The sequence below is a fragment of the Bos indicus x Bos taurus genome, chromosome 29 (assembly GCF_003369695.1).
Source record: "Bos indicus x Bos taurus breed Angus x Brahman F1 hybrid chromosome 29, Bos_hybrid_MaternalHap_v2.0, whole genome shotgun sequence".
Classification (NCBI taxonomy): domain Eukaryota; kingdom Metazoa; phylum Chordata; class Mammalia; order Artiodactyla; family Bovidae; genus Bos; species Bos indicus x Bos taurus.
The window spans coordinates 8292456-8308394 of record NC_040104.1 but is presented as its reverse complement, the minus strand read 5'-3'; the positions used below and the strand labels follow the sequence as shown (position 1 = coordinate 8308394).

General features: G+C 57.2%; 1 protein-coding gene across 30 annotated transcripts in view; it reads right to left on the bottom strand.

The window, feature by feature from the left end:
* Positions 1-291: 291 nt before the first annotated feature.
* Positions 292-15939, bottom strand: part of NRXN2 (neurexin 2) — a 110598-nt gene continuing 94950 nt past the window's right edge. For 20 of the 30 annotated variants that reach the window (XM_027531226.1, XM_027531240.1, XM_027531228.1 and 17 more), the window contains 2 exons: positions 14110-14188; positions 292-2224 (listed from right to left, as the gene is read on the bottom strand). In XM_027531226.1, coding sequence (XP_027387027.1) covers positions 1338-2224; positions 14110-14188 — 966 coding nt within the window. In that variant the 3' untranslated portion in view covers positions 292-1337. Of the gene's footprint in view, positions 2225-7916; positions 8145-14109; positions 14189-15939 lie in introns of all 30 variants that reach the window. The other 10 variants (XM_027531247.1, XM_027531244.1, XM_027531248.1 and 7 more) reach the window with 2 other exon arrangements.

The window sequence follows — 15939 nt, the reverse complement described above, 5'->3', positions numbered from 1 at the left end:
GACTAAGCACACACACAGGCACTGAGAGAAACTAAGGTCCGTGGCCAGTGGGGCCAGAGACCAGTCATCGCTTTCAGGGCTGGGGGCTGTCCCCTGCCTCTGTCCCCAACCTGTTGGGACGTGAGGGTGAGACAAAGACAAGCCGCCTCAAGGAGCTCAAAGTCATGCTCAACTCAAACCTTTGGGCGCTACTTACCAGCTCTCATGGGCTCCAGTCTGGGCCCAGATCCCAGCCCAGAGCTGAGACCAGTGTCCCAACAGCACCCAACCCGAACAAACTGCACAGGACCGTTGGATTTGGAAAGTTTTGTTTTCTTTTCCCACACATTTCCGGGGTTGGGGTGTTTTCCAAGACTCAGACACATTTGTTAACAAAGAGAGAAAAAAAACTGGGGGAGCAGGGAGCCTGTGGGCAGAGAAGTGACCCCAGCAGTCCGCGGGCTATGCCTGGCTCCCCCTCTTCCCTGCTGCCCGCGCCCAACGGGTGCCACAGGCTGCTGCTCGCGATATCTAGATTATTTGTCTTCAATATATATCTGCATTTGCCTTTCCCCTCCCACCCGCCCCCCACCCTGCTCCTCCAGCAGCTTCCCCATCAATGCACGTCGCCCGGCGGCACACAACAGAGCAAGCCTTCCCAGGCCCGAGCCCCTTCCCGGGGCGGGGCACCAGGCAGGCCCCTCCTCCTGGTGGGCGGAGCCAGGGAATCTAGAGGCCACCCAGGCCCCGGCCCCGCCCCGCCCCTCTATGGGCCGCTCCGCCCACCCTCCCGCCCTTCTCCCACCGACTCTGGAAACCCAAAGGGAGGAAAGGAAGGGAGAAACCTGACACACACAAAGGAGAAGTGGGGAAGGAGGGTGGGGACTGAGAGACACAGCAAGCCTGGGGTGGGGACTGAAGGGCTCGGGGAGAGAAGGAAGGCAGGAGGAACAGAGGGAGCAAGAAGAAAAATGGAGGGAAATGAACAGGACGAGTAGCGGACACTGTACAAAACCCCCAGCCTTCCTTCCCGCCCAACCCCACCAAAATAAAACTACGCCCCTTAAAAAAATAAATCAACCCAGGGCTGTGAGCACGTGCCCTGCCCGGCGGGCGCAGAGCTGAGAGGGACAGACAGCCCCAGGACGGACGATAACTCCGCGCCGGACAGCCGGCAGGAGGAAGGGGACGAGCACGGGGTTTTCCTTTCCTTTTTCTTTTTTTGCGTTTCCTCTTCGTGAGAGAAGTCTGAGGCAGCCAGGGAGTGGGTCCCCAGGGCCCCGGCAGGGAGAGGGCCGCACCCTCCTCCCGGGCTCTCCCGGGAGGGGCAGCTGGCAGTGGGGCGCGGTGCCGGGGGCTCAGACGTAATACTCCTTGTCTTTGTTCTTCTTGGCCTTGCTGGGCGTCTTGGGGGCGGCCGGGGCCTTCTCTTTCACCACCGCCCCGTTGCTCTGGGCCGAGTTACTGATGTAGTTCCGGCTCTGGTCCACCTGGTAGGAGCCCTCGTCGCGGTTGCGGTACTTGTACATGGCATAGAGGAGGATGAGGATGCAGAGCGCCGCGGCCGCCACGATGCCCACCACCATGCCCGTGGTGCTGCTGGACTCCCGGATCACCTCCACCGCGCCCGGTGGGCCCCGCTCCCCAGGCCCGGTGGGGTTGGCTGTGGGCAGATGGGGGAAGCCGGGAGCGGAGGTCACGCCGGGGCGCAGGGGAGGGGGCCTCCGCGGCTCGAAGGACGTGGGGGCCCCGGGCCCCAGGGGTGGGTTTTCCAGCAGGGGCTGCAGCGGGTCTCGGTGGTTCATTTTGCCCGCTGGCAGGTTGGGAGCCGGGGCGGAGGGGGCGAGCAGCACCCCAGGAGCGCCCGTCGCCCCATCTGTCCTGAGGTTGGGCCGGGGAGCGGGCTTGCGCGGGGACAGGAGGGTAGTGCGGTCCGTGACCAGGGGAAAGGTGGTGTAAAAGTCCTCGTCGTCCGTGGGGGGGAGGCTGGAGTCAAAGACCTCCCCGGAGGCAAAGCCCGAGGCCTCGATAGGTTCCTCGCAGTCGCTGTCGTCCTGCTCGGCCTGGCAGGGGCCCCCGGCGGGCGGGCGGCGGGCCGCGGGCGGGGGCAGGGTGTCTTGGGTGGCACCCACGCCGGTGAGGAAGGGGTAGAAGGTGGGGGGTGGGGGCACGAAGGGGGATCGAGTGGCCACGGGAGGGGGGTCTAAGGAGTCCTCCGTGATTATGGGCAATATTAACTCTCCTCCTAGAACAAGAGAGAGAAGAGAAAAGACAGGGCGTCAGCGAGGGCCGGGGCGCAGGCGGCCGGCACAGAGAGAGAAATAACAGCCTCACACACCCAAATCGGTTCCAATTGGCTTTGGCGGAGACTAGAGCGGGCTGGGCCCGACCGCCAGCCGGCCGGAGCCCTGCGCTTTAAGCGGGCAGCGGCTCGGATGCTCTGGGCACCCCACGCACGGGCTCTGTGGCTCTCTGGGTTTTGGTTTTTTGTTTGTCTTAAGAAACCAAAAGGAACAGAAAGGAAAGGAAATAGAAAAGAAATGGAAAAAAACAAAACAAAAAAACTCTACTGGTTTAAGGTTTTAAAAACAGATACAAGAGCAGCATTTAAACAAACCTAACAACAATATCTTTTAGGGCTTTTTCTAGATTTTTCTCTTTTTTTGCTTTTTTTTTTTTTTTTTGCTTTTGTTTTTAAAAAAGAAGATAGCATACCACGGAATTCAGGCAACTTACATCAACAAATAGGCCGTGTGATTTTAGCATGAAGAAAAAAATTACAAACAGAGCTGTGTAAGCGGGTTCTCCCGGAAAAAATAAGAAAAAACAACTTTTCCGTACAACGTTTCCTGTCTATCTGTTTGGTATCTCCCTCCCTCACTCTTCTCTCCCTGAACAACTAGCTTCCTCCAGAGTACTCTCCTCCCTCACTTGTGCCCTCTCCCCCTCATTAAACACAAAACTGAAATGTGCACAGTGAAGGCTGGCATTGAGGAATGTTACCATAACTCGGTGTCCACGGCGTCAGAGGGAGGAAGGGAGCAGAGGGAAGGGGCTTGGGAGGAGGTACAAGACAGGCAGAGGTGTAGGAATAGCCTCAGAGGTTAGAGGACTTGGGAGGGGATGGTCGTGGGAAGGGGCTTTGAGAGCTAATTGCAAGTTGGCCACGGGGAGAGGAGAAATTGAACGTGGGACGGGATGAGGAGTGGCAGGGAGTCACAGACACACCGGAGGAGGTCCTATCCACAGGACTTGGGAGTGGTAGTGAGAAGCCATGTGGAGTTAGGGAGGTGAGGAGAGACGGGAGTGAGTGAAGGAACTGGGCAGGAACACATGATTCTCGAGCTAACCTAAATCCCCAACTTTCTCTTTCTTCACCCTCCACCTCTGACCCCCACTGACTTCCCCCCTCCCCCTCCCCAGAACCCCCATGGGCCGCCAGGACCTGGCCAGGGCTTGACTGCCTCTGGCCTTCTTATTATTGTTAAAACAATAATAAAACAACGGAAAGAAGAAGAAAGCAAAAAAAGAAAAGAAAATACATACACAGCCATCTGGGAAGGAGGTACTCACTAATATAGGGCCCAGGAGAACTACGGGGGAGGGCCTCGGGGTTGGGAGCCTAGGTCTGATAGCTGGGGTCCCCTGGGTAGAAACTGCAATTCCCATCAGCCCTGAAGAGTGAGAACTACAAATCTCATTAGCCCTTACAGGGGTGTGGACCACAATTCCCATCAGCCCCTGGGTCAACAACTACAACACCCATCAGCCCCCTGGACAACCCCTCTCAAACCAAAACACTGCAACCCACTGGTCTGGGGCCCAAGGGAGCTGAGCCCCGTCTAGGGGGCTGGTGGAAGCACTCCCTCCTCTTGGAGAGGCAGCTCTGGGTCTGGTGGGGGTGGTAGGTTTCTCTTCTAGTACTCCTTCCAGCTCAGCTCAAGCCATGCCCCCTATCTGAGTGCTTATCTCTGATCTCTCTGCAGCATTTGATCTATACAGATCACACCACAAGCCTCCCACCCCGACTAAGGGAAGCTTCTCAGGACTCCATTGGCAGATCCCTCTGTCCCATGCAGCCAGGTCAGCCATGTGCCACCACCACGTCTTGGCACCTCTTCTCCTCCTCCCCCTACCCAAAGTGCTCTGGTCTCTACCCTGCTGTTCAAACACCTCTGTTGATCCTCTGGATCACAAGCTCCAGCAATCAGGCAGAGCCATCCTTGGTCGCAGTAGCCAGCTCAGCCAAGATCTTGCTATTGAACTCACAGCCTCGCGAAGCTCCTCAGACTGCTCTCCCCACCAGGATCTAACCTCCCCCTGGGCAGGAGCTCACCTGCACCCCAGATTGTAAAGCCTCTGAGCACCTGGCCTTCCACAGGCTCAGCCACCCTGGAAAACTGAGCCAAGAACAGAGAAGCATGTTCTGTGGGGCTGGGACTGTCCAATACCAGCTTGTCATGGAAGAGAATGCTGAGGCCTGGAGTGGGCAGGACTTCCAAGCGTCAGTGTCAGGCTACTTGAATGGACTCTTCCGTCTCTTCTGTGGCTCTTGGAGGCCAGGGAAGGGTCATGTCTCACAAGGAGCCCCAGAAGGCCTGACTCGTCCTCCCCATGCCTGCAGGAATCTGCTAGGCTGCTTACCTCTTGGCTTCGATTTTAACCTGGGAGGCCAAGACCTGTTCTATCATGAATTCCTATGTGACTGTGGGTAAGTTTCTTTCATTTTCTGGGCTTTATAACACTAGGGTACTGGGCTCCAGGCCCAGAGTGAGGCCAAGGCCTGGCTCCCAGCCTAGGGATGAACACAGTTGGTCCCCCATCCCTACCTGAACCCTACACCCACCAAGGATAGCCCAGCAACCTGGTCCCTGGGTCAGGGGCAAACTCAGCTGTTAGGTCTGAGGAGGAGGCTGGTAGCCCATCAAATGGTGACATCTGGGCCCAATTATGACAAGGCTCCCTTCCCTGCATGAACCCTGAACACATCTGGGGTACTCACTGCGGGCCCACACCACTTGCCCTCATCCTGACCTTTTGCCTTCTGTTCAGAGCACCTTCCCTGATATCTCACTCATACTTGAATCCAACCAAGGACCTCCTCTTCCAGGCAGACCTCCAGATGCTCCTCTCTCTGCCCTGGATGCCTCTGACACCATGTCCCTATTCTGTCCTGGAGGCACACGTCTGGACTCCCTGCCAGGAAGGCCCAAGGCCCATCTGTCTCTCCCGAGTATCCAGCACTGGGCCTGGCAGAGAGCAGGGGCTCGCTGTGTTTCGACCAGGGAAGGGAGGAAATTTCATCAGACGTTTCCTCTGAGCCAGGCCAAGCTAGGTATCTGAGCCAAAGGGCTGGGAGCCCCTCTCATGGGCCCGAGCAGCTGGCTTCTGAATATCTTTCCTCCACAGCGCCCCCAGGCAGCAGGCACTTCTGAGAGTTCAGCCTGGCAGGAGCTGCTCCATGGGCCCAGCTCTCACCCACAGTCTCCTCTACCTTCTGTCTGAGACTGGGCCACCAGTTGTTCTTGAAGACTTTAAGATCAAGGCTCGTCCTAGACAGGCTTCTCCTTGACAAGCTACCTATAGCTGGGGCTCCAGCAGAATGCCAGGCCCACGACATGGGACCAGGAGACCCATGCTGGGGACACATCACAGCCCAGAGGGGGCTTATCAGGCCAATTAGGGCACAGATCTAGCTGTCTACCCTCTTGCTCACCCCCACCCCACTAGATGAGGGTATTCAGGGGCCTCAGGCCTTGGATCACAGACAAGTCCTGCCCATCCTGAGTCCCCCACCCCACAACCATTTGCTGTAATTCACTGGTTCTTTAAGTCCTCGGGGCACACAGGCTCCCAGGATCCCCCTGTGAAGCACCCCACTTCCCTGATCCCTGCCTCCAACCCCTCCCAGGCCTGGTCACATTGACCTCTTGCCCCTGCCCTTCAACCCCAGCCACTTCTTGCCTCCATCTCCGGGGTGTGGTCCTGCATCCTCAGCTCCTCTGGGGCTTTCCCCTGGGTCCAAGGCCTTGAGGGCATCTCCTGAGGGTGCCCTGCCCTCACCCACAGCCCCCGCACTGCCACACCTGCCCCTTGACGCCCCCTTCTCATGGCCCTGAACACAAGCCTCCATCCCCCACACCATGTCCCCCCTGGGTCCCACAACCCCTACCCTCTCCATAAGACAACACAATATTGCAACCCCACACTGCCTTCCTTCTCCAGCACCCACTTAAGCCAGCCTGGGTTCTGTGGCGGTCAAGTCACACTCAAAATATGGTACCGCGTTTTTCTGAGGTCATTCATCAGTCCAGAAAGGGTCAGGCAAGCTTGCCCCAGTGAGGAGTTAGTGGGGCCTGGAGGAGGGGAGAAACCTTCAGAGACTCCTCACTGCAGAAGTCCAGCTGGGGGCTCCCCAGGTCGCTCTTCCCACTGGGCATCTGGGGTGCGGACTCAGGAAGACTCATGGTGCCTGGAATCCTGGGTCCAGTTCTACTCCAAGGGTGCACACTGGGATGGGGTGCCCCTGGGGGTCTGATAAGGGCCCTAGACAGCCTTTCTCCCCTCCTCCATTTCAGGCAAATGCAGCATTGGGGGAATATTCACAGGAGCATTTATCATAGATACCACTCACCCTCTGCTCCTCAACTGAATTTCAGTGCATGGCAGTCCCCTTACTAAAGGGAATTCCATTCTGGCCAAGGAGATCACAAGCCACTCCCAAGCACCCTCCCCGCCCAGCAAACCCTGGCTCTGGGGGCTGCTGGCCTGGCAAGCCGGACCCTTTCTGCTTTTAGGGCACAGAAGGCCCTTGACTGGAAATCTAGCCAGGAACTCCATTCCCACCCAAGCAAGATCTGCCTACCCCCAAAGAAGCATCTAGAACTGAGGCTGAGAGAGACGAAACAATCGGTTGCCTGAGGCCTCATCCGCCAACCCTGGGTGCCCTGTCCAGGCTGTGACTTTAAGAAGGCCACTAGTCCAGCATTTAATGGGGATTAGAAAAACAGCAGCCCTTCAGTGTGGCCACAGCCCTGCAGGCGCATGGTTTGGCAGATTGTATCTTTGTGCAAAATTGGAAAAAGCCATCCTGTCTTGCTGGTGGACACAGCCCCGCTCCAGGGTTCAGGACACACGGCTTGGCAAGCAGAGCACTGGCGAGATTTCAGCCCTTACTCACCTGTTCCAGCAGAGAACAATCTGTGCAACTGTGTGCAGTGGCCTGAAGGGTGCCACCCCTCCCCATCCGAAATCCCCGCACAGCAAGGGCAAACAAGGGCCAAGGTGGAGCCAAGGTCTGAGACGGTGAGGCGCATTCTGTGTGCACACACGTGCACCCACCCCTTTGAGGGGTCTGTTTCTGTGCACCTGGGCACGTGTCTCTAAGCATGTTGTGCATGTGCGTGCAAACATGAACCTTGATGGATCTGGGCACATGAGCCCACATGGCAGCGAGTCTTAGCGGACGTTTGAGCATGTGAGTGAGTCTGTGCTCTGTACATGGTTTGTACGCGGTTTGTACGTGGTGGTCTGAGCTCATGTGTGCCCGTGTGAATGCATGAATCTGTTCCTGAGGAGATGCGAGCCTACCACCAAGGGTCTGAGCACATGCGGTGTGCCTCTGTGACCACCTCCTTTCCTCGGGCACTGAGACTACATTTCCCAGCATCCCTTGCAAGTAGGTGTGGCCATAGGAGGGAACAGTGGGCAGTGCTAGTACTGGCCCATAAACACTCCAGGATGCGAGTCTTTGCACTCTTTCTCCTTCCAGTGACCTTGCCAACCTCGTGTTGAAATGGAGGAGCCACAGGTTGGAGGACCCTGGGTTCCCCGAACACTCCTGCTAGTCACCCAGGTAGGGCTTCCCCTGAGTGAGAAACTTCCCTTAAAGGACCCACTCAGATTCAGGGATTATATGTTACAGAAACACACATTACCTTCACTAGTACAGACACAGCCCCAAGTGGGTGTCACATTAACAAAAACCTGTGGCCCTCAGGTAACAATCCAAGGAGATGGATTTGGAGGCTGGAAAGATGCAGGACCACATAACGCAGCCGCAGGACAGCTGGCATCTTGGATTAGGACACGCCTGTGCCTGCTGAGCCTGAGGCACTAAGGAAAAGTGCTCAGAAAGTCAGGATGGCAGGGCCGGCTTTCACCTCCTGCATTCAGTAACATGTTACAAAAAAGAGACATCGTTAGACAAGAACTGGTGGGTTCGCAACAGAGATGAAGGGACCAGAGAGAGCCCAGAATATGAGGCCTGCAAATGCCAGAAGAGCCGCTGCCCCCCAACCCCAAATCTTAAGAGAGAAGAATGGAGACGGCTTTCAGGGACAGTGGCCCAGTGACACTTCCGCTTGAATAACAGGGTTCAGCCTGGCTTCTAGGATCAGACTAAGGATGCGGTTCCCCACCAATTGTTCCCAATGCCCTCAAGATAGTCACCGCTAAATTAAGAGAGAAGACAGAGAAACAAGGAGATAAACAGGCTTGAGAATGATGCCTAGGAGAGAAGTCTGAGTGTGGGTCCGTTGACTGAGCCTCAAAACCACCTTTGGGCCCCCAAATATGCACAGGAAGTGGACTGTCAAGGCTGTGGGGCCTCCAAGGAGGATGCTTTCGCAACACCCACCCAGAGATGGCCATGAAGGATAAAGGACTGGGAGGGACCTGCCAGAGGGCAGCACCAGGGCTCCAGACAAAGGAGAGGAAAGTTTCTCCAGACAGCAGAACATGGTATCAGGGGTAACATCCCCACCCCTGAGGGCAGAGCCTCGAGCTGCCTGCTGGCTGGATCTCCCAATACTAGGAGCTACAAGCTGCTGTGTGCCCTCCATCCTTTCCTTTGGATGCAGGGTTTTATGGTGGTGGTTGTCTCTGGTGTTATGGGTGTGTGGTCAATGAGATCAATTATCCTTTTAGTTAATGGGTATCCAGACCACATATGGGTACCCAGGAGCTAAGTCTGAACCCTATGGAGAGGGTCCATCTTGCAGACATACTCCCCTCTGAGAAGACTGTTCTAATCAAGTTGCAGGGAGGGGGGCTTTGGGTGTCCCCCTTGGGGGTGGGTGGGTGTGTTCAGTGGGCGGGAGAGAGTGGAATGCATCATTTGTGACCCAAAGCCCAGACTGTGGCAGATAAATGGCTAGCTGGTCACCAAATCTGTTTTTGCTTCCTCCTGTGAGCACAGCAGGGCCATGCCTCCCAGCCTTCCTGGAAGCTAGGCTGTGCCACGGGGACGGTGCTCTGGTGGGCAGCATCAGCAGGACCCACACGCCCCTCTCCCTCCCAGGCCTGGCCCATAAACCCTCCCCTTGTGCCCCTCCCCATTCATCCCCTTCCACCACAACTAGGGAAGTCACGGTGCAACTTCAAGGTGGACCGAGACTGACTCTGAATCAGCGCTTGGAAAACAGCTGCTCACCCATCAGGAACAGTGTTTACGTGAAGGAGAAGTCAATTTCTGTGTGTTAAACCCTGGTGTTGAGAGCTTGTTTGTTGTAACAACTAGCGTTATCTTAAGACAGGCTAGAATCTGAACACATCTGTGCCTCTGATTCTGAGCTAGATGTGTGGGTCTGAGCAAATGGGTCAATGCCTGTGGAACTGAGCATGTGTACGCCTCTGAGGCCCTGTGTGCACATGCACGGGAGCAGAGCCTTGGAAGGGATGCACATATGTGGGCTACGTGCATGAGGCGGCTTCTCTGGGTCTGAACGTGGGGGTTTATGTGAAGCCGAGTACACATGTATGTGCGGGTCCCTGTGGTCTGTGTGCTCACATGGTGAACAGGAAGCCAGGCATTGTACTGCGTCTGAAGATGTGTGACTGGCCAGAGGGTCCACGGATATGTAGGTGTCCTTCTGTGTGTAGCTGCGTGTGTATCTCTGAGTGTATGAGTGAGTGTATGAGCAGCTGTGAGCGCCCACGTGGGTCAGTGTTGACCTGACTCTGTGTGTGCACGTGTGTGTACACCACTGTGGGACTGAGTACGCATACGCATGCCTTGAGGGCTCTGAGCACATGTGTGTGTCCGAGCTCAAGGGCCCGCAGGTGAGAATGAGCTGAGATGGGCCTTGAGGAACTCCTCTCCCAGGTGGTGGGGGAGGGGTGCAGGTCTGTGGGGCTGGAGAAACGTGTGTCTGTGCGTGAACCCCTGGGTCTGTGCACACACAGCTTGCCTGAGGATGTGCACACACACACGTTCAGGGGTCTCAAATGAGCACACACGTGGTACACGAGGACATGCCTTTGAGGATGTGTGCATCTTAGTGATCGTGAACAGATGTGCAAGTGACAGGCTGAGCCTGAGTGTTTGCATGTGTGGAGCTGTGACACTCGTGCACCTCTGTGAGCCTGGGGCAGACATGGACATCCCTGAATTCACATGCCTGTGTGTGCACACGTGCGCCTGCACCTCAGAAAGTTTGCTCACGTGGTGTGTGTGCCTACTCAGAACACGCACATACACATCTGTGAACATCTGCAAGTCAGAGCTCACACAGAGGATTCTGTGACCTGAGCACATGAGTGAACATGTCTGTGACACAGGTGGATTTGTATACGTGTGTGTGCCTCTACGAGCTGAGTGTGGATGTGGAATTCTGAGAGTCTCAGATTCGTATACGCATGGGCCTTAAGGGTCTGAGCACACGGGCATATGTCTCATGAATGCCTAAAATATGCAAGCTTCTGAGCACGTGCATGTGATTCTGAACATCTGGTCTACCCCTCAATAGATATGCACATGCACACTTCAGTGGGGCTGTGAGTGCATGGATGTGCAGCTCTGAGCACCCACGGCTGCCTTTGTGGGTTAAAGACATGCTGCATGGCACCCTCGTGCAGTTGGGCTCATGTGTGAGTGTGAAAGCTGTGGGTCTGAGCAGGCAGACACCTATGAACCCGCATCTAGGTGTGGAGCCCTAAGCACACACATACAGGACTGGGGCTCTGAACATATGTGTGTGCTTCTGTGAAACTGTGTACATCTGTGGGGGGTTGTCTGTGTGTGCCAGACTTCTGGCGCTCTGAATACAAGCACGTCCGTTTAGATCTAAGCACATGCATGCCTCTTTTAGCCTGGGCACAAATGGCATGTGCCCTTTAGGCTTGAACATATGTGGACCTGTGGAAGTGGACATGAATGAGCTTGCCAGTAGGTCTATAAATGTGTGTGCCAGGATGTGGGCGTGCCTCTGGTCAGACACATGTGTGCATGTAGCTGGGTCCCTCTGTGGGTCTGAGCCTGTGCATGCGCTTCTGTGCGTCTCAGGGGCGAGATCCCTACAGGCCAGGCCCATAACACAGGGTGTGGGTCAGGCCAGCTAAGACAGCGGGGCGTGTTGGGTCACAGTGCCTGCTATGCAGGACATGGTTTCCTAAAGGCACTCCCCCTAGAAAGAATCTGAACACTGCGTCCATCAACACAACGCCCTTCTTTGGCTGGGCGGCACCCTCACTAAAGTGACTGTCAGATGATGGGTTCTCCAAGCTGGGGTGCCTGGGGAGGGAGAATGGGGTCTGGGCTCTGTGGAGGGGCCCAAGTCGATGGAAGGTGAGGAACATATCAGAGATGACCTGAGGCTTCACACCTGGAGCCCAGGGAGGAGGATCCGGCAGGTGAGAGAGGTGCAAAGAGCCTGGGGCCAGCCCCTGAGTAGCTGCTGTCTCTAGCCAGGCTGCTTCCATCTCTGACACTGACCTTGGAGACCAAGGAGGCCTGGTGTCTGCTGAAGAAAAAGCCTCCACACTGGGGGCACAAGAGGGGTTCTGGCCCGAGCCCCTCCCCCTCCAGGTGGGAGGTGTCATGGTCTAGAGACCCCAGAGTCATCTTGGCCCTTGTCTGGCCTCCCATCAAGATGAAAATCCAATTTAAACATTTCAGAGCAGCGTGAATGTGGAGGTGCAAACACATGCGATGCACATCTCAAGATGGGTTCCGTGGGTTTTCTCTGGATGCTCAGCATGCCCTCTGCCCACTGGCCCTCTTATTTTTAAAGGCTGGCCCACCAGACTCTCCTCATCCCCCAGCCTCCATTCCTCCTCCGCCCTCCATAGTCCCCTCACAGACTTGACCCTTTGATGCAGGGAAGGCAACTAACCTGCCCACTCAGCTCTGCCTCAATCCCTGGTCCCAACACAGCCTAAAAGCGCCCAGCCACCTGCACACACGCTCAGCGTCACAGCCAGGCCCCTGACGAGATCCTGGGTGGGGTTGGGAGGCCCGAGCCTCAGTGGACAGTGCATGGCCCCAGGATGGCCCTGTCTGTTGCTGTAGGATGGCCATCTGCAGGGCCCAGGGAAAGCAGAGACTTCTCCACTCGCCCCGGCAGTTCACATCCCCAAGTGTGCAAACGTGTGGTGGGGCCAAGCAGTGCCTTTTTCTCGTGACCACACAGCCTTTTCCCCAGAGTCCCATCCCAGGGCTCCCATGGGACCCTGCAGCACAGCCCCTCCTGCAGGCCTGAGTGGGAAGTTCTGTGTCCACCTACAGGAAACCCCTTCAGTGACTAGTCTGGGGAAAAGTGGGGTGCGAGGAGGGTGCTATGTCAAAGGTGCCAGAGTCCCACAGCTTCCCAAAGCAACAGTGGGTGTGAGGGTGCATCCCTGAGCCAAGATCACTAGAGAGACGGGGGAGCCCCCCAAAGCAGAGCTTCCCATAGTGGAGGGCATCTGTCCAGAAAGCACTGTTCTGGCTATGGGTGTGAAGGCCTTTCCAGCCCAGTAACCAGAGGCTTCCCGAAGTCCCTCAGGGCCCAAGACTGCCAGAACAAACCCCTCACTCTAGCCTACTGAGGGACACAGGGCGGTCAGGCATTAGCCTCTGGGCCTGGTGGGCTGCGCCCCAGAAATCCCTCACCCTTGGTCTCTGCGCCAAGGCTCCAGGGTCTTCTGGCTCTGCCCCCACTCCTTCCATTGAATGGCCACATTCAGTCTTCTTCCATGCCTGCTGCAGCCCACCCTCAGCTTGAGTGGCTCTCCTGTGGCTGGCAGACCCCCCAGGCTCTCCCCCAGGCCAGATTCACAGGCTCTGCCCAGGTCACACTGCCCACCTCAGCTGACCCTTTCACCCCCTCCCCCGACCCCAACCCTGCAGGCACCTGCCCCAACCTCCAGCTTCCAGTACCAACAGCCCAGCCATCAAGTATTGCAAAGTAATGGGGAGAAGTCTCTGCAAAACCCAAGCAAGAGATGAAGCCCCCGGGGGCTCAACCAGGCCACCACCAAGGCCCACGTGCTCCCAGGGGAAACGTGGCCACATTCAGTCTCCTTCCATTCCTGCTGCCGGCCTCAGCTCCTCCCAGCTGCCACCCACCTGCACACGTGCACCCACTGTGCTGCTCCACACCCCACACTTCTCAGCTGGCACCCAAGCCCACCCCTGCTTTGCCAATCTGGTCTCTCTCTGTGGGACTGCACCCTTCTCTCCAGCTAGAAGCATAAAGCAGAGGCCTGGAATGCCTCCTCCAGGAAGCCTTCCCTCCCAGCTCTGCTCTCCTCCCAGAGCAGCTCCCCAGGCCCAATCTCCCTGGGGACCTAATGCCTGGCTGGGGCACCTCCCACCTAACTGCCCCAGCTTGGCCAGGGAGCCCCGGGATTGTCTGGCCACCTCCCTGAGACTGGGAGTGAGGAGGGTGCAGGAGCCAGCAGAGACCTCCTCTTTTAGTGACCAAGAGAACCCTAGACCTCAAGGACTGATGGGAATTGCAGTTCTGAACCCAAGAGCTGATGGGAATTGTAGTTCCTAGGCCTGCATTCCCCATCCCCATACTCCATCCCCCAACACCCCACAAGGACTCATGGGACCTGAAGTTACTCTTCTTTCTAGGGTAAATTCTCCCTCTTTCCCTCCTGGCATCCCTTGGCCTTCAATCTTAAGACCCCAAGCTAAGGACCTCACTACACTACCTCTGAGGGCTGGGGCACCAAAAGGCCAAAAACTGCCTCACCAGGGAGTACCCATGGGGCCTGGTGGCAGTGGCAGGGAGAGGAAGCTATCAGGAAAAGTTAAGGCCTGGCAAAGGCCTCTGGGGGGCTTGGGCTGGGGGCAGGACAGTCGCCCCCCTCCCCTCAGCGTCACAGTGGGCCCGGGGCAGGGGAGGGGGGAAAGGCACTCACCAGTACTGGGTTCACACTCCTCCAGGTCCTCGTCATCACTCGGGCACTCAGCCGAGGCCACCAGGAGGTCATCTGTGTTCTGGGGGGCGAGAGGAGGGTGGGGGGAAAGAGGAGGATTCCAGGGCAGGTCAGCAGGCCCCACAGCCACCTCCTGAGTTGTGGGACAGGATTGGGGGTGGGCCCTGGGCAGAGACACCTGGTCTACACCCCAGCTCTCTCATAGTTTGCTGGGTGACCCAGGGGCCTCCACCTCCCCATGCAAAGTGAGACTGAACAGCCCTGTCCTGCAGCAGCTCCCGTGCTCCTGGGGATCAATGAAACAGCACATGTTGTGCCTTTTATTTCTGGGAAGCTGGGGGGACTCAAGCCAGACCTGTGGCTGCCAGACCAGAGCAAGGGGCTCCAGGGGCAGCAGGGAGGTGAGGCACGGGGGCCTCTGGAGGCCGGCATGGGCAGAGCAGGGCCTGGGGGGTTTCTCAGTTCCAGCCTCACCACCCCACCATTCTCATCTCTCTTTCAACCCCCTTCCTGGAGCCCGGGAACCAGGCTGCACACAATAATTAGGGCTGTGGTTGCCATGACAACAGGAGTCGACTTTGTCAGCATTTTCTCTCCTCCTGATTGCAAAGAAAGAGAATCCCCAAGATGAGTGAGTGTAAGGGGAGGGGGGACACACAGGGGGTGACAGGGAAGAAACCCAAGGAGGGAAACCCAGACTCCAAGCAGGAAGGAAATTAAAGACTTCGGGTGGAGGCAGAAGGCCAGGCCGAAGGCCAAGGATGGGAGGAGTCTGGGCTGGGTAAGGGGTGAACTGGTCACATCCCGCTTCTTCCCCACCCCCTGATCTCAGGACTCTGCAGCCCTCACCAAAGGACAAGGTGGGGACTGGAAGACTACTTCTGCTTCTCCGCCGGCCTGCAGGCTCCACCACACAGCTGTGACCCTTAGAGCCCCACCCCTCTCTCCTGCCTAGACGGTCTGCCCATCACCTCACACTGAGACTGGATGCCCTTCTTGCCATCAGGCATTGAGCATGGCCAGTGCCCAAACTTGGCCAGAGCCACGCCTTTTTCCCAGGGCTCCCAGCTCCCTGGGGTAAGGCCCAGCATTCAGGTCCCCTCAATTTTCTTGGCTCTAAAGGCAGAAGGGAAAGGGGTTCAGGCTTGACTCTCTTCCCTGGACAAGGATGTCAGCCAGATCCAGGTCCCTCCCGCACAGACTGACAGGGATGAGGGTATGGGAGCTCAGAGAGCCCAGCCCTCATTTACAGAAACGGAAGGCAGGCTGGTGGTGGAGGTAGGATCTGTCCCCGTGACTGACCCAGACCCTCCCTCACCCAGGATGACAGAGGTCCCGCCAGGCCCAGAGGCCCGCAGCCATGGGCGATGGGGAACAGGAGTGGCTTGGGCAGGGAGCAAGGTCCCTAAGCAAGATCCAGTGTGCCAGGTGCGAGCCGCCACCCTCAGGCCACAGCAACAGCTAGAAAACTCAGCTGCACCTGGGCTGCCTTGGTGAGTCACATACGCTCAATCAGCTTTGGCCACCAGGAAAGTCAGGACTCTCCTGTCCCAGCAGAGCCTCATTCTCAGATACAGCCCCCTCGGGTGCTCCCCTGGGTGCAAGAGGAGATAAACTCAAACCTGACCCGGGGAGGGTATAGCAGGTGGGGCAGGCCGGGGGCAGGGAGGTAAAGCACCAGGGGACTGTCTGCACCTGCCTGGCTCTGACCCACAGGCACGGAGGACACTAAGGCCTGCTACACAGTGGCGTCTACTCAAGGTCACACGGAGAGGGCTTGTGACGGGAGCGGGCCGGCAGTCCCACCACAAG